The sequence below is a fragment of the Aedes albopictus genome, chromosome 3 (genome assembly GCF_035046485.1).
Source record: "Aedes albopictus strain Foshan chromosome 3, AalbF5, whole genome shotgun sequence".
NCBI classification, from domain to species: domain Eukaryota; kingdom Metazoa; phylum Arthropoda; class Insecta; order Diptera; family Culicidae; genus Aedes; species Aedes albopictus.
Window position 1 is genome coordinate 310,424,545 of NC_085138.1, and position 24,703 is coordinate 310,449,247.

Sequence of the window (24,703 nt, forward strand, 5' to 3'; positions counted from 1 at the left end):
ATCATGAGTTTCATACAAGGTTTCCTTCAGAAATACCTCTAAATATTTATTCAGATAGTTATCCAGGGATATTTTAGAACATCCTACAAAGATTCCTTCAGAAATTCTACAGAAAGGTTTTGACAAAATTTATCTAACATTTATTCAGATATTTCTACACGAATTCCTCCTGAAATTTCTCCAATGAATGAAATTTAACACTAGACAAGGAACACACGGAGCATGCACCAGTGGATACGGAGAAAAAACTGTTCTCACGAAAAGTTTCATCGCCCGGAGCGGGAATCGAACCCTCACCCCACAGCATGGTGCGATTAGAAGCTTGGTGACCCTAACCGCACGGCTACGAGGCTCCACAATATTTCTTCAGGAATAACAATAGAATTTCCTCCAGGGATTCCTTAAAAAAATCCACAAGGTATTATGCCAGACATTTCACATAGAATCTTAGAAAATCAAACATGCATCAAACTGATTTTTTTTTTGGAAATTTAGCCAGAAATTCCTGTAGAATTTTTTTCAGACACTTCTCCAAGGATTTCTTTGGAAAATCCTTCGGAGATTCGTTTAGAAATTCTTCATGAAGTTCACAAAAATCCATTTAAAAAGAAAATCTTAAAAATGCCTGCACAGATTCAAATCTTCGTAGAATTCTTTCAAAAAAATCTTCAGAGTTTGCTTCAGACCTTCTCCCAGGGATTGTTATTGAAATTTTAGAACCTATATCAACATTTTTTCAAGGGATTGTATTAGAAATTTTTATAGGGATTATTTTTAAAAATCTTTCTGAGATCAATTTGGAAAATTTCTCCAGTGATTTACTCAAAAACTTCTCTAGGTGTTTCTATAGAAATTTTCAAGAAATTACTTCAGAAACCCCCACATACTTCCAAAATTCATCCTAGGCTTCATGTAAAAAATCTTTCACGTATTCTGGGATATTTTAAAACTCTTTGGGGTCTTCTCATGAAATTTATCGTAGAGTTCCTACAGATTTTGTTACAGAGATTTCTTTAAAAAAAAGCCTACAGAGTCTTTAAGAAATTCAGCCAGTGATTTCTTTGCACAAAATCTTCTTGGAATTTCTTTAGATTTCCGAAAATCCATAATCAATTTCTCCAAAAAATTCTATGGTCAGTTTTTCATAGATTGCTTCGGAAATTGTTGCATGAATTTCTCCAGAAAATCCTTCTAGAAATTCGTTTAACGCTTCTACAGTCGTATCTTCGGCCATCCTTAGTGACACCACGCTCACGTTGTGTACCACACTCAGTACACAGCGCGACCGATTCTGGGTTAAACTATCTTTCACGGATTTTTATCAAATTTTCCAAATGCATCCATGCTATTTTTTTAGATATTTCTAGGTCCTTTTAGAAATATCTTGATTTCTCCAAAAAAGTATAACACAACCCACAAGAAATCTTCCAAAAAAATTTCTCAAAAATACTCCAAGGATCCTTTCAGAAATAAAAAAAAAGCTTTATTTTCAGGATTGCTTCAGGAGTTGATCTGGAGATTTTTCCCAAAATGCGTTTAAACATTACCTTTCATAGAACCTTTCATGAATTCTTCCAAGATTCGTCCAATGTATCTTGAAGAAAATCATTCACGGATTCCTTTCCAAAATTCAGAAAATCCTCTGTGGCTCCTTTAGGAATTCATCCAGAGACTCTTTTAGACATTCCTTCAGAGACTTCTTCAGATATTCCTTGAAGAAATGTCTTTTTCAGCATTTGCTTCAAGGATGCCTTAAGGAAGTCTAAGAAAATCTTCCCAGAATTCTTTGAGAATGATTCCGACAGGCAATCCTCCAAGGATGAAGGAAATCACCCCAGTCAGTGGTGCTATCTGATTTTTTTTTTCAGAAATTCCTGCAGAAACTCATACAGAAATTACTTCGAGAAATCCGCTGGGTATTTCTGTTAACATTTTCTCAGAAATTCTTTGGGTTTCTTCAAGAATAAAAAAAGTTGAACACGAATTTTATTTTGGGATTTCTCAAGGAATTCCTCCAAAAATATCCCAAAAATGTTCTGTTTGGTAATCCACTGCGGGTTTCCCAAGGGGGTTCTTCAAATATTTGTCCATACATTTCTCCAAAAACTTTCATTTGCTTAATTCGGGAATTTTCTTCAGATTCCGTCAGTAATTCCTGCTTTAGAAATTCTTTCGGGAGTTTCTTCAGAAATTTATTGAGAAATTGCTCCAGTGATTTTCTCTCAAATTGCTCCTGGGATTCTATCTTCAGAGACTTCTTCAGTATTCCAAGAATTGTTGAAAAAATCAGCACGGATTTTTTTTTTCGAAATTTGTTGAAAGACCTTCAGGCAAAAAGGCGCGGAAATTTGAAGACCTCGAGTAATCAGGACTGATTTTACCTTGACAGCACGTTGTGCACGGAGGCTTTCTAAGGGGTTCCAGTGGTTTTCATGGGTCTCCAGGGGACTCCAGGGGGTCACAGGAGCGCTTCAAGGGGGATTTTTTAAAACTATTTATTTTTGGGGGTCTCAGGGGTAACTAAGGGTGGGTGTATCAGTGACACCTGGAGGTCTCAGAAGTGGCCCAGTGGCATTTCAAGGAATCTTAGGGGCGTTTTAAGGGGTCTCTGAGGCGTTCAGGGGATCTCAATGGCTTTTCAGGATTCCCAGGGAGATTCAAGGGTCCTAGAGAGTTTCAAGGGGGTACCAGGAGTTCCCATGAGGGTTCCATGGCAGATGTACAAGAGGGTCTCAGGGGCATCTCAGGAGATATCCGGAACTCCAGGGGGTCTCAACGCCCTCCATGGGCATGGGCGTTTAGGGGGTCTCAGGGACTTTTCAGTATGCGGCAGAGAGTTTCAGAGGCCCAGAGAGTTTAAGGGATATCAAGAGCATTTGAGAGAGTCTAAGAGGCATGTAAAGGATTCCCAGGGGGTCTTATGAGGGCTCTATGGAGTCTCAGGGGCATTCAAGGTTATCCTAAAGAGGTTCAGGGGGTATCTAGAGGTCTCAGGACCGTTTCATGGGGTCTTACATTCAACTAAAAAAATGTTGCAAAGGGGTGTAAGGGACCATTTTGTCGATTTTGAGCTGAGCATACCAAAATAATCTGCAGATTTCAAGCCTTCAGGCTTAGACAAATTACAATAAATCTGAGAAAATAGTATCGATTTCGAAACTCCATATATTTTGTATGGGATGAAAAATTGGTTGTACCCCCTCAAATATGGCAAAAAATCAGCGTTTCAAGGAATCTCAGGGGGTCTCAGGGGCATTAGTGGTGGTCCCAGGGGCTTTCAGGGAATTTCAAGGGGTCGCGTTTTAAGGGATCCAAAGGAGTTTATTAAACGTTTCAGGGGTACCAGCAGCGTGTCCAGCGGTCTCAGGAGTATTTCTGGGGGTCTTAGAAATGTTTCAGGGGGAACAGTGAACGGTAAGCATAAAAACGTTTCATAATCATCTCTGCTTGGGAGTGTTTCAGGGGGTCTCAGGTTGTCTTATAAAGGCTTTTTAGGTAATCCCAGAGGATTTCAGGGGGTACCTTGAGTTCCCAGGAGCGTTTCTGAGTGAATTGGGGCTTCATATTATTGAAATGATCCTAAAATTCCCGTAATCACTTTGAAATACTCTTGAATGCTTTTAAACTCCTTGATACGCCCCTCAAGCTTCTGCAAATCCATTGAAACGCTCTTGAAAGCCACGTCACCATTATGAAATGCTCCTGAAACTCTTTCGAACGCCTTTGAAAGGGTTCTGAGACCCCCTTGTAGCGTCCCTGAAATTCTATAGAACGCCCCTAAACCGTTTACTGAATCTTGCAGAAATTCTCTGAAATGCCTCTAAAATGCCTTTAATCGCCCCTGAAATCCCTTGTAACGGCCTTTGAAGGTTGCTGAGACCTCCTCAATAACCCTTGAAGCCCCTTGAAACGTCTCTGACACCCCGCAATACTATTGAAACGCTAACGAAACCTGTCAAAACGCTCTTGAATGGCTCACAAAATCTCTTTGAAGAACCACTTCAAACGCCCCTGAAGCCTTTGGACCCCTTTTTTATTGGGCTTTCTGGGGACTTCCTAAAAACTACCTTGACTACAGTGTACTCAAATGCCCAAGAGCAGGACCTATTCTATTTTTTTGTTGTTAACCTTCACGTACCCGACCCCCAACATTTCATTTTCAAAATGCTGGCATTTCGTCAATTTTCATCCAACTTTTTTGAAGTTGCCCTTGATCGATCATAAATTGGTGCAAGTTCATTACACCCAAGTTTCCATGCAATATCCGGAACCATTACGGAGTTATTCCGGATTGTACTGGGGTCAGGTAGGGTGCCGAAATGGCTAAAAATGATTATTCCTTGTGTTATTGTGTCTAAACCATCGATTTTCAGCGGAATTTTTATTGCGAACAATAAAACAGAACTGTGATAATCAGATTTGAATAAGTTGACCCATCCGGATCACCATGACAGGTTCCGCGGGGGCTTCATTGGGGACACTTCTGGTTTTCATCCAAAACATTTCGTGCGACATATCAAGCTTCATGATTTCGAATGACTGAGTCAGAAACGATACCCTGAAGTCTGTAACAACTAATATGGCCACCTCGGAACATCTAGCATAGGTTCCACGGGGGAGAAATCGGGGACATTTCTGGTTAGCAACTAAAACACGCCGTGCGACGTCTCGAACTTCATGTTTTTAAGAGAATGTGGCAGAAAAAAATGACTGAAGTATGTAGCAACTGATATGGCCGCTCCGGATTACCTGAAACAGGTTCCGCGGGGGCCTCTCAAACACAACAATACACGAAATAATCCCTTTTAGTCACTTGGCAAAACATACCTCTCCCCCTCCCCCTGACCCTAGTACAATCCGGAATATATCCGGAATGGTTCCGGATATTACATGACCACTTGGGTATAATAAACTTGAACTAATTTATGATCGATTCAGGGCGACTCCAAAAAAAATCAGGAGAAAATTGACGAAATGCCAGCATTTTGAAAATGTGTTATCGGGGGTCGGGTATGTGAAGGTTAATAACACTTTGTTCTGAATACGTGTGTTACCGCAATTGCCAAACCCAAAACATAGAACAACTCACTTACTTCACATTCAACAGATTTTTATCAACGACTAACAGACAAATAAAATGTCATTCAATCGAAAGGAACAAATCTAAGCATAAAAGCTCCTGTAACTCCACCTAGTAGAACCAATAAATATTCAAAAGAAGAATCAAACATTTCAACTCGAATTGTAGGTAACAAACACGTGTATAACATAAGTCAAAAATAAATCGATAATAGACCACCTGCTTTGACAGACTTCGATCGCGCAGATTCTAGCAACAAAGAACAACTGTACAGTAGATGTTCGATAGGTGCAACATGTTTCCGTTACAGTTACCGACTGTTGTCCAATAACTACACTAGATGACAGACGTCAAAGAGTTGTCACTTGCTGCAGAGGGCATGTAAAGTGCTTTCAAAAAGCGCCGTGCGATCTCTTTTGGCTTCAAAATTATTCCTGTTTTAGGAACAAAAGGATAAGAACAGGATGCACCAACTTCGAGCAACTTCAATCTATTTCGTTGAACAGGATTGGTGAACTAAGTACACTTTCAGTTGAAAATCGTTGCGCTTATAGCGTTTGCACCGATCGAACATTTACTTATAGGGTTGAATACTGTCAGCAGTTGTTAGTTCCGAATCCATCGTCGTTCATCAGAACATATAACAATCCTCAATGTCTCACTCACGCAAACCCCACATCTCCTCCACTCACGCATGCATGAATAGAATACTCACTCACCAGCGAATATATTTAGATGGATGTTTATAGGTATCAGATATTCCCAAATAACAAATCAGCTCTGACTTTTTTACAGTTGGAAAATCGCATACCACACCGATAGGAATTTCCTTTGGATGGATGGTATGCTAGAGGGTTACCACCAATCAACCGTATAGTAGAATCATTCCAGAGCACTATGATAAACGGTGATGCATTTATATGGTTGTTACCCTTCGCTCTCGTGTCATTTTGATAGGAACACTAGCAAACGATCGACCGTTCGTTCGCACACTCCCAGATACACTCCTAACCTAAACGGAATTGGAATTACAGAGCAAATCTGGGCGGATGAACCCAAAAGTGAATGAACACATGTAGGAAAAGAACAAGCTGGAAGCCCAAAAGTGAACGAGAACGGAATAAGCCTAACAAGCCAGCTCAGCCGGTATCCTAAACAAAAGAAAAAAAAAACAAAAGTGAATTGAGATTATCATTACAGTATTTGTGAACGAATCTTTTTTCCTTTCGTACGAGAGATTTTTCCTATATGAATATAAATAAATGTGGTAAACAAGTCGAACCGTACAGTGCAGTGGGGGAAAGTACTGTACAAGCAACGGCAGCAGCCCGTGAGGACGAAACAAAGGAAAGCATTAAGGATTTTTTGTGAAAATTGAGAGCATAGCAAAAGTGTACACAGAGTTAGAAAAAAGAATAAAAATATGATACAATGTGGAAAATGTTTATTTTTTAAAAGTATTATACGGGTATGCCAAAATATTATGATTATTATTGATTAATATGAAAAGTGAAAAAAACTAGGTTCAAATGATCTATATATAAACAATTAAAAGTATATAATGAAAGTGAAAAGATTAATAAATGTATGTTTAATAAAAAGAGCATTCGTTTTATTCAGCATATCCATTCTTCATTGATAATTAGCTTTCCTTTTGTTCCTCCTCTTGTGTATCACATTTTGTGTTTTCCTGTTCACCTTCTTGTTCTTCCACTTTGATCACATCTGCTTCATTCGATTCAACCTCTTTGACATCTTCTTCCTTAGCATCGCTCGCTTCTGGTTCGTCTTCTTCTCTGATGGCATTGATGTCACCGTTTTCATCGTTATCTGTCTTATCAATTGTGGTAGTCTTCTGCACGCGACTCGCTAGGAACTACAAGAAGGTATTCGAATGTAAGCATAATGTGATTATAAAAATCATATACCGCACCTGTTGACGTCGGACCTCCGCTGTGGCCAACTTTCCTTCCAAATCTTCGATGCTGGGCGGAGTGGTTGAATGCTCTTCTAAACGTTTCAGCCTCAGCGGTGGATGTTTTTTGATGAGGCTGTCCGGATTCTCGTCATCCAAAGGGATCTCGAATGCTTCTGAGGGAGCTGAGTGTGGTAAGTAAAAAAACGATAATATATAAACAAGGAGTTTTGGTTAGTATTGACGTAACACTTAAACAATTTTTATCGCTCACGTTTTTGCCGAATATTTTGAATCTGTGTAATAATCAAATTCGACATACTTGAAGGGACTTCCAACACACTGAAAACAATGCGTTCTCGCCTAGGCTTTACATATACAATAGATGCGTTGTGTTGATGGACATCTAATTCATCCGAAAGAAGTGCGGTCTGTGGAATAGATAACCTCAGAATTTCGAGCTGAACTTGAATTCAGGTTAGTCACTACATCTTCGAGTCTTCTTATAGTATAGGGGGATTAGGGGCATAATGGACACCCTAAGCAAATGAGTATGTTAGGCCTGTATAACAGACAAAAACAAAACATATTATCAGTTGGCTTACAACTTTAACTTGATTCCTACGTATGGCAACGCGTCTGTTTAGTCAGTAAGGCATTGTCCATTTAGAATCCGGACGCAGATAATCACTTATATCTCAGAGGTGGATTTCAAAACATAGTGTTCTTTGGAGCACTTTCACAGTTACATACTAATTTAAAGGTTTTCTTTGCCTGCCATTGCATGAATTTGTATATTGTGCGGCAAGTACAATGATACACTATGCCCAGGGATTCGAGAAAATTTTCCCGATCGGAAAGGGAATCGAACCCGCCGTTTCCGGATTGGCGATCCATAGCCTTAACCACTAGGGCAACTGGAGTCCCTATTTTGATAACACGATGATTGATTCATAAGAACATAGCCTCAGACCATATTTTAGACAACCGGTAGTGTCCCGAAACCAGTTCTGGGTGTCCAACTGGAAGTGGTCAAATGTAAAAGTGATCTATACCCATGCATAAGATAAATCAAATCGTGGTTTTTTGGGTAACCTAATGATTTTAGCAATGAAATAAACTATATTTGGGAGACCCCGTGGTGCTCCGGAACCTGTTCCGGAAAGTAACAAAATGTACCATGCGACACATCACATCACGGCTTTTTTAATAACCTAAGAAACGGTTACCTAGAAAATAGGCCCATACCACAATAGAGACTGTCGGTAGGGTTGCACAACCAGAGTTTGGTGCTTATCCGGAACTACAAATGTAAATAAAATCAATGCAAGCGATAAATATGTGTTAGATAACACAATTTTGACAAATTAAACCCACATACAAACAGACGTCTCTCTATACTCACTATGTCTTGTTTTCAACGGTCTATAAAATATAACCTAAAATGTGCAGATAAAACTTTATCAAAGACCGCAAAGTGATCTGTGAATGTGTAAAAAAATATATCTTAGCTTTTTAGTAGCGTCTTGATATTGATCAGCCTCCAGTGTTAGTGAAGGTGCTCAAGCAGTCAACTGAGAAATCTGATATTATTCAGCTCTGCTTATATGTTGAACATAACGTCAAACTATGTGCCATCAATAAGTTTTAAGTCAATTCAATAATGGCTTTGATAAAATGCTTACATACATACATTTATTTGTTCAACATCTCATTTAAGACAAGACATTATCAACAAAAGTACGCCACAATACTCGGTTTGTAGCTGCCGCTCTCCATCCTCGGTCGCGCCCAATGCTCGCCAGGTCACGCTCCACCTGGTCCGCCCATCGTGCTCTCTGCGCTCCACGCCTTCTTGTGCCAACCGGATCAGTTTCAAACACCAGCTTTGTAGGGCTGTTGTCCTGCATTCTTGCAACGGTTCTATAACATTTACCCGAAAACCATTTACCCGAATGCGACAAATACCCGTGTTCACGCCAAACGTGAACTATGTTCCCAAGATACTAGTTTGACCACTGTCAATTATCAGTCGCCTCACTGTGCAGACGTCCACTGCATGCTTTTATCTACTGCTCAGTAGCGATTTCTGTGATCAGCCAGCTGATTGCAGGCAGTCAGCTGAAACAATAATCGCTTGTTTTCAACCGATACCACACTTTTTTGCTGCAGATGCAAGGGAGATGGCATTGTTAAGAATAAACTACATCTAGCCTGCCGTATCCAGTACAGATATACGGGATAAAGTAGTGCCCCTTTCCGCATCTACAACACCAACTACTAGCTGTCCCAAGCTAAGCCAGTAACAGCAACCTTATTGCGATTTATTCACTGTCCGTATTACGGACGACAGAACACAATTGCTTCTTCTTTGAAACCCAAAAAGCGCAGATTCTAAATTCTTATGCAACATAAACGAAGAGGAATGATAAAAAAATGGAAAATGATTTTGTCCAGATTCGAACCATGGACACCAGGAGTATTATGTACTCACCTTACATACTACACCAAGAGCTCTGCACGGTCAGAAAATTCACACAAAACTGAGCTAAAGTGGGACAACTCAAAATTGAGTAATTTTTTTTTCCAGCGCTAGCGCTGGCCCAAGTGCGAAAATCTCATCAGTTTAAGTTGTATAATATTCTTGCTGATGTGACGAATATTATACGGCTTAAACCAGTTGGATTTTTGCACTTGGGCCAGCGCTATCGCTGGAAATGCAATTTACTCATTTTTTTGAGCTGTTCCAGTTTAGCTCAGTTTTGTGTGAATCTTACTCATTTTAGAGTAACTTTTTCTTAGCGTGTGTGAGAGAATCGATGCTCAACGCATCATAAAAGCTACTGAAATTACTTGTTACTTTATTGCACCTTCTTTGTCATAAGTTGGAGAACTGTTAAAATGAAAAAACGCTCAAGTTTTCTGTAACGAATTTGGAACCTAATCTGAACAAACAAACCAGAGTTAGATGTTTCATTCATGTTACATAACACATTTAATGTAAGCTGACTGTATTATCTTTTGTGAGCAACAAGTAAGCTCCGCCTCCACGAATCGATGTCAAACACGTGGTAATTTGTGATTTCTATGAAACAAAGCCTCAACTTTACGAATTTCGGAGTTGAAATGCAACTCAACCCAAGCAGCACCTGCAACATCATCCAAAATGTGGTTTTCTATGCTTTGGTCTAAAAGAGTTGCCAAAAAGCGCACGCCACTTTCATCTTGTCAGTTGAGTTGCATTTAAACTCCGAATATCGTTAAGTTGCAGCTTTGTTTCATGGGAATTACAAATAACATCGTATTTAACATCGATTTATGGAGGCGGAGCTTACATATTCCTCACAAGTGGCAATACAGTCAGCTTGCATTAAATGTGTTATGTAACACACATGAAACATCTTACTCTGGTTTGTTTGTTCTGATTAGGTTCCAAATGTGTTGCGGAAAACTTGCGCGTCTTTTCATTTTCCCAAGCAACACGACTTGTTTCAAAGCCAGTACCACCAACATCAGCATAATTTATTCACTGTTCTAATTAAGGACAACACAACACAATTGCTTCTTCTTTGGAACGCAAAAAGCACAAATTTTAAATCGTTATGCAACATGAGCCAGGGGGAATGATAAAAAAATGAAACAAATATATTCCGACTCGAAACCATGGACACCAGGAGTATTAACCACTCACCTTACATACTACACCAGAAGCTCTGTGAAAGATTTGCAGCTCAATGCACCATGAAAGCTACTGAAGTTACGCGTTACTTCATTGTACCGTCTTTGCCACAAGTTGAAAAGCTGTCAAAATGAAAAGACGCGCAAGTTTTCCGCAACACATTTGGAACCTAATCAGAACAAACAAACCAGAGTAAGATGTTTCATGTGTGTTACATAACACATTTAATGCAAGCTGACTGTATTGCCACTTTTGAGGAATATGTAAGCTCCGCCTCCATAAATCGATGTTAAATACGATGTTATTTGTAATTCCCATGAAACAAAGCTGCAACTTAACGATATTTGGAGTTTAAATGCAACTCAACTGACAAGATGAAAGTTGCGTGCGCTTTTATTGCAACTCTTTTAGACCAAAGCATAGAAAACCACATTTTGGATGATGTTGCAGGTGCTGCTTGGGTTGACAGCTTTCCAACTTGTGGCAAAGACGGTACAATGAAGTAACGCGTAACTTCAGTAGCTTTTATGGTGCATTGAGCAGCAAATCTTTCACAGAGCTTCTGGTGCAGTATGTAAGGTGAGTGGTTAATACTCCTGGTGTCCATGGTTCGAGTCTGAATATATTTTTTTGATTTTTTTATCATTCCCCCTGGCTCATGTTGCATAACGATTTAAAATTTGCGCTTTTTGCGTTCCAAAGAAGAAGCAATTGTGTTGTGTTGTCCTTAATTAGAACAGTGATCAAATTACGCTGATGTTGCTGGTACTGGCTTTGAAACAAGTCGTGTTGCTTGGGAACTGACAAGATGGAAGTTTCGTGCGCTTCTAGTGCAACTCATTTAGACCAAAGCATAGAAAGTTACATTCTGGATGATGTTGCAGGTGCTGCTTGGGGTGAGCTCATCAGTTCCATAGTTGATAGCCGAAACGAATAGGTCGTCAAGCGCATTCGCACAGAGCCCCGCGCGCGCCCGCGCACTTTTTCGGTTCACCTACCGACCGGTAATAAGTGCAAGTTGTCTTTTGTGTATATATTGTAAAGAGTGTATAGTATAGTACATCAAAGAAATAAAGGACATGGACATTATGAACTATTTACGTTGTGCACGACACTATTATTTTCTTCGACCCCGTCATTACCCGCAGGCCCGAGTTCGGTCAAATCTATTCTCGGCGTCAACAACCCGAATGCGACATTTACCCGAAAAAAATGTGTACTTGATCATCAATTTTTTACCGAATTCTCAACAGCTGAACGTTCGGTAATCCGTTCGGTAATCGAAACCGGTACCGAATGTCCGGTAAACTAAATTTTGGAATGCTGTCAAAAATTACCGAATTTCTCCGGTAATCTGCGTTTTACAATTACCGTAGGATTTCGGTAATTCAATGTTTACTTTATGATATTTCACAGTTTTTTCGGTACTTGTCAAAAAAAAAGATGTAGGCTTGAGGGTTTAAATGTGTTTATTCACAACATTTTTTAGGTATTCTGATGACTTTGTGAGCAAATTTCGTCGATGTCACTAATTTTGTCCCGGAGTTGGGGATGAACGCGAAGCGAATTTTCACTCCGTTTTACCTCGCAAACACCTATGCAATAGCTGGAACAAAATGTTGATTATTTAATTGAGGGATGGCAGATTAATTACATAAATAAACACTCACTCAAATGTCAGCAAATCGAACGCTCCGCTTAATATTATCACAAATCGATGAGATTTTTTTGACTAGAAGGTTTTTAGATAACACTAATTTTAAACTATAAAACCAAAATGAAAACTTCAACTTCCAGCAGTTTGACATTTCGAAATGTTGCTGGCAGCTTTACGGAACTTCGGTAAAGTAAGATGAGATTTACAAGCTTTTCGGTAGTATTTCTTACGGTATACGGTAATTGTTCGATTTTACTGTACGTACTGTAAATTATTTGACAGATGATGCTGTCCATGAATCAAATTACAAACTAATCGATAATAATATTACCGAACTTCTGTATAATGATGCATTTTTACCGGAAAACGGTTGTTTTTTCGCATTACCGAACTTTTCCAGCAAAATAATTACCTAACAACGAAATTGAATCTGAGTGTGTATAGCAGGCTTTGGTTAGACCTAATAATCATCAGACTGAGTGATCATCAAGCACTCTGGTACAGGACTAACTGGCGGCAAGGTTGCGACCATTCATTTGCAAAGATTTACATTCATTTGCTATTATCTCAGTTCAGAAGCATGCTATCGAAAAACAATGTATGGATGAATTTAACCTTGTAGTTTTATCTGAAAGTTTGCCGAATAACATTGGGGTCGAAAACGTATACCAAAGTCGTGAGCGAGCTGTGAAGGCAACTCTCCACGCGGTGAATGTAAATTTCATTCACGCTGTGGAAAGTTACCTTCACAGCTCGCTCACGACTTTGGTATGCGTGTGCGACCCCAATGTTATTCGGCAAACTTTCAGATAAAACTACAAGGTTAAATTCATCCATACATTGTTTTTCGATAGCATGCTTCTGAGCTGAGATAATAGCAAATGAATGTAAATTTTCGCAAATGAATGGTTGCAACCTTGACTGGCGGTCACAATCCTTTTTTAATCAAAGGATTTTTGTTAATATTCTGTTCTTTTACGACTCCATCCAATTAGCCCAAACGCCAATCCGAATCAATCAGGAGGTCGCCCAAAAAAAAATGCTCACTGTGGATAACTTATTAAAAGTTGATGAAACTTAATCAGTTAGAAAAGGACAACCCTTGGGGTAATCTGTAACAACGTTGTCTTTCATGAACAAGAATGGTTTGTGAAAACGTAAGAAGCAAATGCAATGCATTTAAGAAAACTATGACGAAGGGAGATGTTTCAGGTTCAAACAATTTCCTTAATGTGTCCTTTGAAAATTTGCTTGAACATTTGCTGTTGGCGCTGATCACAAATCATATTTAAATAATAAATTTTCCCTTCTTTTTATCATTGGCTGTTCTTTGGAGCTGTAAAATGCTGTTAATATAGCTATAAATTTTTATTTAGAATTCTCCTTCTCAAGTTATGGCTGTTCTTTCGAAATTATAGTTATTGCTATGAAGACCATAAGTATTTCAATCTGAAATGTTCCCTTCTTTCAAATGTTGACTGTTATTTTCATCATAATTCATTTGTTACGGAATACTTGCTCCACACCTTGTCAACTGGCTGGCTTTTTGATGAATGAGAATGAAAAAAAAACCGTCCAGCCATTCGGCCAAAAAATATTCAGGGCGAAAGTCATGAGGATGAATGCTTAATTGTCATTAAGAATTATGGAATGTTCTTAGCATAACTGAAGAACATCTGAATGTAATGACTTTTTCATTATCAAGCTATCATATTTTTTTAACACAGGCTTTGAGCTACTTATATACACGATCACAAACTGACAGCCATACCGCAAGTATTATCCACTTCTTCTAAGATTTGCCTTCTTTTCAAAATAGGCTGTTCTTTCGAATTTACATTGTCCACCCGTGAACTGTTGATGAGTTGGTCGGCTGATACTGACTAAACTGGTAATTTCTCCATAGAATTTATTCCTTCTTTTCATAAGAGGCTACTTTTTCGGGTTGGAGTTGAAATGTTATATAGTTTATTGCGGACGAACTACTAACTCCATAGGAGACCCGTGAATCCATCTTTCTACCTATTTCCTTTAGGAAACTATTATACTGATCTATCGGGGTGATGACCCATTTGGGGAAATGGCTTTTGGAATAATGTACTATTCGAGGTTATGATGGCAATCGGGCCATGGCATTCGGGGTAAGGGTGTAGAGTTTTTTTTACAGACATAGTATCACTGTGTTGTTTGGTGGCAGAACTATTATCTATCCTTCGGAGATTTTCCCTTCTTCTCTTCAAAGGCTGTTCTTTCGAGTTGCACTGCTGCATATTTTGTTGGCGTTCGAACTACTAACTGCACAACAAACATTGTTACTGTACAATAGAAGAATAAACCATTCATATTCTTAATGTTTGAAATTTTGATTGAATAAGCTGTTATTCAACTACCATTGTTAGTTGGGATGCATATAAGTTTGTACTTCTTTCGATTATATGATGTTCTTTTAAATTACACTCTTACATGATTGAGTGATGGTTTCCTTCTTTTAATAATAGGATGTTCTGTTTGGTGAACAATCTGCAAACTTCTCTGTAAAATATTTTTTCCGAGGGCTGTTTTCTAATCGTTTCAAGCTAATGATCATTTGGCCTACAAACAGGGATTTCCTCTTCTTTAAATCATAAACTGTTCTTTGCTTATCGAAAGAACAGCTTATGAATCAAAGAAGGGTAACTATCTAGAGCAGCGTTTCTCAAACTATGGATCGGGGCTAATTTTTGTTGGGTCGCAAAAGCTTGGGTGATACTCTAATAAATGTCTTAATTAACTTATGCCAAATGATATTGCTAGCCATTTTCTAATTAACAAATACTCCCTTGGAGAATCGGCAGAGTTATTTCAAGAAATTCGGCTTCTCGTCAGTTCCATTCAAAATTTTGTATTATATGTCTGGAGTGTATTGAATATTGAAACTATTGTCTGCGCTCTGAAATCGATTCTGAAACTATGAGTTTGCAATCAGATGGTTTAAGATTAGGGTAAAATTTTAGATTTCACTTGTATTATGAAAAAAAAAACTAGCTCAAGTTGACAATTGCAGTTTACATTTTTAGTTAGCTTTACACGCCAAGTTCAGCAGTTTAAATATATAAAAAAAAATAGAAATACCAATATTAAGCAAACATTTACCAAATTTCGACAAGATACCTTACCTTTACCGAACTTAAGTGAAGCTAAGCTTTTGTTGAATATCGATAATGTTTAATTTTACGGAAATCAGAATAACTGAAAAATGAGGGGTCCAGCTTCAAAGGGACCATTTTGTCGATATTGAGTTGAGCATATCAACAAACTCTTCAAATTTCAATCTTTTAGGAACTTTTTTAAGATTGTTTTTACGATGGTTAGAAAAATTACAATAAATCGGAGAAAAGTGGGTTCATTTTGAAGCTCCACACATTTTGTATGGAATGAAAAATTGGTGACAAACTTTAAACCTCATTTACTCGAAAGTGGGTTTTTGTCACTTAAACCCTTTTGCTTCTGACCCCCTCAAGGGATTTCAATAAAACCAAAAATAAAATAAGTGTGTATGAAGGTTATGACTAAAAATGTCAAGAGGATTCATCTGACTATCCAGCAGTACTATAATTCTAAGAACTCTACCTGATGTTCACCCACTCGCTGTAAATATGTATAGCATTGGCAATTCGATTTTTCATTTCATAGTAGATTTTAAGGTCTGCAGAAACTTAAAATTACAATTATATTTTCAAAGACTTTGTGAAACTGGTATGTTTTTGTTTTCTTTTAGAATATGTGAGAGTATACCTAAAACCTGAAACTTGGAAACGGTTCCGAGTCATTTGGCCGAATTCCACTTGGCCGAATGCCGTTTGGCAGAAAAATGAATGATGAACTTAAATAACTATGACTTTGTTTCCCGTCTCAGTATATCTCAAAAGAACAGCTTATGATTAAAAGAAAAAAATCCTTGACAAAATATCGGCAATTTCAACGTCAACTAATCCAGGAATATCAAAACAGGAAACACTTTTGATGATCATGCCAATATGATGTAAGAATGTTAAAAACTTCCTCTGAATTCTTTTGATCATGATTCGGCCAGATGGCATTCGGTCAAATGGCGTTCGGCCAAACGACATTGGGTGAAATGGCGTTCGGTCAAACGGCCGGAAGCCCTTGGAAACTAATCTCATTTTTTTAGACTAAGAGTGCTAAACACTCGGGCACCTTACATAGAAAATTTTGAAAAAACGAAAAGTGCACTATAAATAAAAAAAAAATTTTTTTTTTAATTTGAAAACGACGTTCCATGGTTTTTTATAATACTCGAAACTTGTTCCGGAACACTACCGGTAGTCTTAAATATGGCCAGAGACTATTTTCGGAAACTATCCTTAGCTAAATCAAGATACCTAAACAGCCGCGATTTGATGTGTCGCATGCATGGGTTTGGTTCATTTTTATATTTGCTAACTTTCGGCGGGGCACCCGGAATGGATTCCGGAACAGTACCGGTAGATTCTGATGTTGTCTCCTATTTTCTTGCTAAACGTTCATCAGGTTATCGAAAAAAACAGATTTGATGTGTCGCATGCACGGGTTTGCTTCACTTTCATATTTGGTCATTTCCGGCGGGACACCCGGAACCGGTTCCGGATCACTACCGATTCAGATATGTTCTGAGAATATTTTCCTGCTTACTGTTCATAACGTTATCGAAAAAGCCGCAATTTGATATGTCGCATGCATGGGTTTGGTTAACTTTAATACTTGGCCACCTCCAGCGGGACATCTGGAACCGGTTCCGAAACACTACTGGTTCCAATATGATCTGTGAAAGTTTTCCTGCTTACTGTTGATCAGGTTATCGAAAAAGCCGCGGTTTGATATGTCGCATGCATGGGTTTAGTTCACTTTTATGTTTGACCACTTCCGGCGGGACACCCGAAACCGGTTCCGGGACACTACCGGTTCAGATATGGTCTGAGACTATTTTCATGGATACCATTCATCAAGTTATTGAAAATGCCGTAATTTGATGTATCGCATGGATTGCTTTGTAGCGTTTTCATATGTGGCCTCCGCCTGGGGTACCGGTCCGGAACACCTAAATGTCCATAACTCCGGAACGGCTGGACCGATTCGAACCATTTTCAATAGGAATCAATGAGACCAGATTCCGCGTCGAATGAACCGATGGTCATTAACCCTCTAATACCCAAATTTTTGATTTTGATCTAAATATCATTTTTCGTCATCTAAAATCGATTTAAACATGTTTTGGAAGATGATTCTTTTTAATTCTCGATTTCGTGAATTTCAGTTTTTGATTTTTCTAATTTTTATTTTTGAACATCCCCACACTTTTATATTTTTCCTGGAAGCCAATTTGGGGAACGGTTTTTTTGAGATGAAAACATTTTGACATTTTATGATTATTGTTGAAATATTATTATTTTAAATTTTTTTCACATAAAATTTTATTTTCCGTGTAATTTTATGGAATATAATTTTAGAGTGCATTCGATTCCCTTAAACTATTAAACAAGGATAGAATGATTTGGGAAAAATTAAAAATATGTTAATTGTAGCGATTCAATACAAAATAAACAATGACTTCTAAAAGGTAACTAAAACATCAATTTTTCAATGATTTTTCAAAAATGTAAATACGCTTTAAAATACACCAAAAACCATTTTGAGATATACAGAACAGTCCTGAATATCAGCCAAAAATATAAAAAAAATGATTTTTCACGAAACAAAAATTACAAAAATGCTCAAACTATACCCCGTCTAAAGGCGGGATTGGGTATTAGAGGGTTAAAATCGGTTGAGGTTTACTGCCAAAAAGTGATGTGAGTTTATTTGTACACACACATACACACATACACACACAGGCATCACATCAATTCGTCGAGCTGAGTTGATTGGTATATGTGACTTGACTCTCCGGGCCTTCTATCAAAAAGTCATTTTTGGAGTCATATAGCCTTTCCAGTACACTTAGTGTACGAGAAAGGCAAAAAATACCATTTCTCATAAAATCATCATTTAAAAACAGCCTCTTGTGTTCCTATAGAGGATATCCCGGAGTCGAATTTCGGGTTGATGGGATCCAATCATGTTAAATTGATGAAGGTTTGTATCCTCTAAATTTATATAGTTTTAGCTGTCCCGGCAAACGTTGTCTTGCCTAGCTGTGGTGGTTTGACAACTATTGAGCTCATAACGTCACCGCACTCTAGATTGGTTTCATTTCGATCGTGTTGATTTTCTTCCCAGCTCATGAAAATCAGTACTTTATCAATTTTCTTACTTTTCTAGTTGATTTTCGTAACTTTTTATACATATAAACACAGCCAACACAAATACGAACCGAACCGTGCAAGAGTCAAGCTGATCGGTTCATTCGTTCTTTAGTTTTGTTGCCTCAAAGAAACTTCCAACTCATTTTTGCCTTTCTCGTACACTAAGTGTACTGGAAAGGCTATATGTTCACTCCAAAAATGACTTTTTGATAGAAGGCTCGGAGTGTCGAGTCACATATACCAATCAACTCAGCTCGACGAATTGAGATGATGTCTGTATGTGTGTATGTATGTGTGTATGTATGTGTGTATGTGTGTGTGTGTGTGTACAAATAAACTCACATCACTTTTTGGCAGTAAACCTCAACCGATTTTAACGACCGATGGTTCATTCGGCGGGGAATCTGGTCCCATTGTTTCCTATTGAAAATGGTTCGGATCGGTCCAGCCGTTCCGGAGTTATGGCCATTTAGGTGTTCCGGAACGGTACCCCAGGAAGGGACCAGAAATGAAAACGCATCAAACCTATGCATGCGACACATCAAACCATAGCATTTTCGATAACCTGATGAGCGGTCAGCAGAAAAATAGTCCAAGACCATATCTGAACCGGTAGTGTTCCGGAACCGTTTCCGGGTGTCCCGCCGGAAGTGGCCAAATATACAATTGAACCAAACCCATGCATGCGACACATCAAACCACGGCATTTTCGATGACCCGATGGACAATGAGCAGGAAAATCATCTCAAACTATATCTGAACCGGTAGTGTTCCGGAACCGGTTCTAGGCGTTCCACTGGAAGTGGCAAAACACACAATTGCACCAAACCCATGTATGCGACACGTCAAACCACGGCATTTTCGATGACCTGATGGACAATGAACAGGAAAACATTCCCAGACCATATCTGAACCGGTAGTGTTCCGGAACCGGTTCTAGGCATCCCGCTGGAAGTGGCCAAATATACAAGTAAACCAAACCCATGCATGCGACACATCCAACCACGGCATTTTCGATAACCTGATGAGCGGTGAGCAGGAAAATAGTCTCAGACCATATCTGAACCGGTAGTGTTCCGGAACCGGTTCTAGGCGTCCCGCTGGAAGTGGCCAAGTATACAATTGAACCAAACCCATACATGCGACACATCAAACCACGGCATTTTCGATGACCCGATGGACAATGAGCAGGAAAATCATCTCAGACCATATCTGAACCGGTAGTGTTCCAGAACCGGTTCCGGGGTTCCCGCCGAAGTGGTCAAATCTGAAAGAGAAACAAACCCGTGCATGCGTCACATCAAATAGCGGCTTTTTAGATTACCCAATGCAACCAGGCCAGCAAGTGTTTCGGAATCGGTTTTGAGTGGCCGGAAGAGGCCAAATATAAAATTAAACCAAATCCAGGCATGTGACACATCGTGGCTTTTGCGATAACCTGATGAACAGTTAGCCAGAAAATAGCCTTAGATCACACTAGAGACAATTGGTAGTGTTCCGGAATTGGTTCTGAGAGTACCGACGAAATTGTCAAACCCTGCATGTGACACCTTCAATTTGCAACGTTTTTCGTTAACCGATGAACAGTTAACAAGACAATAGTGTCAAACCATATTTGGTTCAGCCGGTAGTTACCCGGAATCAGATCCGGGTAGTAAAATGTAAAATTCAACCAAACCCGTGGATGCGGTACATCAAATCAAGACCAGTCTTGACGACATTCGACACTTTTTACTACCTTTATTTCGCTACCGCAGTCGTGTGTCAGCTTGCTTTGTTACATTCGTGCGCTACCGTTACCTCTTACACATAACACGAGCAGTAGAACGAAGATCAATAAACATAAGAAAGGGCCAAATTAATGTCATCTGACACGATGACATTTGTCTAATTCTAGCTTTACGCATAGATTTTCAGCCAATTCCGATTATGAATGTTAATATTAGTTTATTCTTGCATGTTGCATTGAATGCGAATCATAGATGGGCAATATAGCTCTTGTTATGGAAGAAGACTGGAATAACAGAAGCCGAACCGTCTCCTGAAGCCGCTATCGTCGTGAAGTGCATTCGTTTGACATTTTTGTTTCGAACAGTTTGATTGCTTGTGTTGCGAATGTCGGAGACAAAGGAGGCCGAATATCGACGAAAAGGTTCAAATGACTGATCTTTAACAAGACTGATCACGACTTATCGACAACCTGATGGAAAAATAGGGTCAGACCACAGATTCCCGGTAGTTTTGCGGGTTCAGCTGTGGCTTCGAAAGTGATTAAAAGTAAAAGTGAATCAAACCCATACATATGATAAATCAAATCGCGGTGATTAGGTGAAGGTGAAGATTTAGCAATTAAATAATCTCAGACCATAATTGGGACAACCGGTAGTGTCATGGAATCAGATCCGGGTATACCACCGGAAATTACCAAATATAAAAATGAACTAAACCCATACATACGACACATCAAATCGCAGATTTTTTGATAATCTAATGAACGGTTAGCAAGAAAATAGCCTTAGATCACATTACAGACAAGCTGTTGTGTAGCAGAACCAACGTTCATGTGAAAAATTAAATCGTGATAAACGTTAGGTATGAACAACAGTGACGAATAGGCCTAAGTTTTCATATATGAAAGAGAACAAAATATAGACAAATCTAAAGCGATCTCATCAAATCGTACCATCGTTCCAAGGTCTGCAATATGACTATAGTTTGAATGGGGAAGAATGCCGGTCTTCGTCCAAAACTGGTAACCAGAAAACCATAAACGATATGCCAAAATTCAATTCGGTGAATATTTTATGTAATTTTAGGTGCAGAATCCAAAAATGAATACCAGAACATCCAATATGGTGTCTCAATGTTCAAGATGGCGCTTAGTTTAGTTGGGGTAGATATCTGGAGTCATAAAATGATGACCGGAAAATCTAAAATGACGTTTCAAAATTTTGCGGCTTCATGACACTTGTTTGGTTTGAGTTTTGGATCGTTGTCTTATATTTTCTGAATATTGGATGTTATGCTAATATAAAATGTATCCATATTGAGTAGATTTAGCAAGCAGTTTCCATTTTGTATTTATGTCAATGTCATCAACACGTCGCTTGAGTTTTGTTGAAAGGATATTTTAAAGCACGAGAAAGGCATCATCACCACTAGGTGGATTAATTAGGGTTTTTTATATATAGATGTAGTATGTAGTAATTTATATAATATGTAGTAGTCCCTCAGATGTGTTAGAATTTACAAATTTGGCTCAAAAATCGAATATGGGTGTTGGACCATTTGGGCAAGACGGGTCCTTTTTTGGTCAAAAACCATTTTTAGTGAAATTTTGTTCAAAAATGGTTTCTGCAAAAACGAAAAACATTTTCTACCGCGTAAAAAAAATCAGAAGATACCCTGATCTATACTCTACATGTGCACGAAAACCGATTTTGAAAATATTGCTTCGTTATTTAATAAAAAACCAAAAACCAAAAAAATGAGGAAATGCTTCCAGTTTCGCCTTAATGCATTCCACCGTAATTCCATCTCTTTAAACTGTCTAGGAACATGTAGACCAGTGGAAGTTAACCGGTAGAATCAGATTTGAGCAAGGAGTTAACTATTGGTTGAATACCCTAAGTTAGCCAATTCACCACCATCAACTATCTTAATCTGTTGGTTTATCGTGAAAGTCCCATTTCAGCAAACAACCAAAGTGTGCCAAATCGATGAAAAGTCCTGGTTGAAACGGAATCTACTAACAAATTCAAAACTATTCTGATACACGCATTTCACCCATTCACTTACGATATGAATTTTTCGTTCCATTCGAAGTTCCATCACCGTCCGCGGGCACTGCTGCCACCGCCGAATTGGAAGGGCCACATCCCATCGTTTCGTGTCACCGACGGAGAAGCACACGAGTCAACGAAAAGCAACGTTAGAATAATCCTCAGCCTGATCACAACGTCAGATTTGTTTTATTCGAAATGCTTGTTCGTTGGCTAATCCAACAAACAAATCACATTCATTAGAGGCGGTACTAAACGTGCTACACCAACAACGAACCCGAACAGTTACCGTTGCTTGACATGATTTTGATTTAATGTTCTTTCCTAGGGATTGACTCCAGCCCGCGACTGTTCCGGAACCCAATCCAAGTCCGTTCAATTCGATCACCCACGCTAGACTGAATCCAGTGGATGGTTTCCGCTAAAGTGAAAGGACTACCACTTTCCCCCGCAGGAGGGTGGACGCACGGGGTGAATAAAGGATGTGTGACGTTCCGCCTCTATCCGCCGGTGTAATCATGCGCGGCTGTCGCTTTCCGTCAAGTTACAACTAGCCAGACGAAATTATCCTTTGAGGGGTGTGCTTTTTTGCCACCAGCATATGGGTAGGAACCTACCGGTGGTGGATGCCGTCGTTAATAGAAATGGTTATTAATTGCCTGTTGGTCACCTTTCTGCGGTGCGGTGGCGGACTTATTTGCCTACCTTATTGCCTGTGGCACAAAGTTCGAAGGTCACCAAAAGGCTGATTTTGATTGAACGATAAATCATAGGTGAATAATTTGTGTATCGTTGACCGGAAACAATGACAAGGTGTTTCGTATGAGTGAAATTATATGTTGGACAAAATTCGTCGAAGCAAGTTTTTTCGGCCAGTTGAAGCTTGACTAATGGGAGTTTCTAAATCGTTGCTATCCGACAAGTTTTCAGAGAAGTTATTCGGAATAAAAAATGCTACAACTTTGCTGAAGACATCAACCCTCTGTTTCAACATATAAATTTTGTATCTCACTCTTAGGGGACTTGACCCGAAAACTCCAAGTTTCAAAAGATGACACTGGTCATGTCCATCCACATTGCCGAAGGAACCATTACTTTATCTCCTCAATCCTACCAGCCATTAATTAAAAGACTGAAAATGGGAAAATAATCCATAGTGACTTTGGTGGCTTGGGGGCGGTAATGAGGGAGAGCAAAATGAGGTTCAAGGTGATCTCAGCGGTGATTCCGGCGGTCTCAGTGGGTTCCAGAGGGCCTCAGGGGAGTTTATAAGGGGCACCAGGAGATTTCAGGGACGTTTCGACATGGAACTCCATAGGCTTACAAGGGGAAAGCAAAAGATTTCATGGGAATACCAGAAGATCTAAGGGGCGTTTCAAGGGAGACCCAGAGCGTTTAAGGAGATGCCATTGGATTTCAGGGTTGTCTCACAGCGTTTCAAGGAATCCCCCTAAGATCCCTTGAATCACCCTTGAGACCTTCTAGTAACCCTTGAAACACCCTGGGACCCCCTTGACACTCCTATGAGGACCTTTCTGTAACGCCCATGAGGCCTTTTTGAAATGTCCCTGAGAGCTACTGGTACTCCCTGAGTTCACCTGAAACGCCCTTCAAACCCTCTGGTTTGGAAACTCCTGAGACCATTCGAAGCTCCTCTAAGGCCTCAGAGATCCCTTGAAACATCCCTGAGACCTCTTAGTAGCCCACGAAACCCCATTAAACGCCTCTGAGACTCTCTGAAACACCGGTGAGTCCCTCTGGAAAATCGCTGGAATTTTCTGAGACACTTTGAAGCAACCCTGAGGCCCCCTGGAATCCCCCTAAGACCACTACCCTATAAGCGCTTCTGAGACCTCCTGGTACCTTTTGAAACCCCCTGAGACTTCCTTTACACACCCCCAATAACTCCGGGGACCTTTCTGAACTGCCCCTGAGATCTGCTGGTACTCTCCGAGACAACCCTGAAAACCCCTGAAACGCACCGGAGGCCTCAAGGTTACTCCTGAAATAACCTTCGGACCCTTTTGAAACGCCTCTTAGACTCCTGGTATTCCCTCAATTTCTTGAAGCGCCCTTGAAACCTTCTGAAACTTCCCTGGCATCCCCTGAGACATTTCCCGAGCAGAAGAGCATACTTTACAAATACCGTACAAAGAGCAATCTGTGCTCTAATACCTCAAGTTGGTATTGCTATATTATTCTACGAAATGTTATGAGAACACCACAATAACAATTGGAGGTATTTGAGCAAAGTCAGGTATGGTGTGGTATTGTTGATTTAGCTGGGAAAATAACTGAAGAACAAGATT

At 39.4% G+C, this 24,703-nt stretch overlaps 2 protein-coding genes across 7 annotated transcripts in view; both read right to left on the reverse strand.

Moving 5' to 3' along the window:
* LOC109431043 (serum response factor homolog A) overlaps positions 1-24,703 on the reverse strand; it is a 783,489-nt gene that overhangs the window by 390,133 nt on the left and 368,653 nt on the right. The window lies entirely within an intron of this gene.
* Positions 1,093-22,805, reverse strand: LOC134283942 (uncharacterized). Of its 3 annotated transcripts, none has more exons than XM_062842446.1 (4): positions 22,684-22,802; positions 22,411-22,461; positions 7,014-7,180; positions 1,093-6,956 (listed from the first exon to the last, which is right to left on the reverse strand). In XM_062842446.1, exons 1-4 carry the CDS (start codon positions 22,694-22,696, stop codon positions 6,723-6,725), a joined length of 465 nt encoding a protein of 154 aa, XP_062698430.1. In that variant the 5' UTR covers positions 22,697-22,802; the 3' UTR covers positions 1,093-6,722. The 3 variants fall into 3 exon arrangements, with proteins under 3 accessions (XP_062698430.1, XP_062698431.1, XP_062698429.1); XM_062842447.1 differs by having other exon boundaries at positions 22,411-22,458; positions 22,684-22,779; XM_062842445.1 differs by having other exon boundaries at positions 22,411-22,805.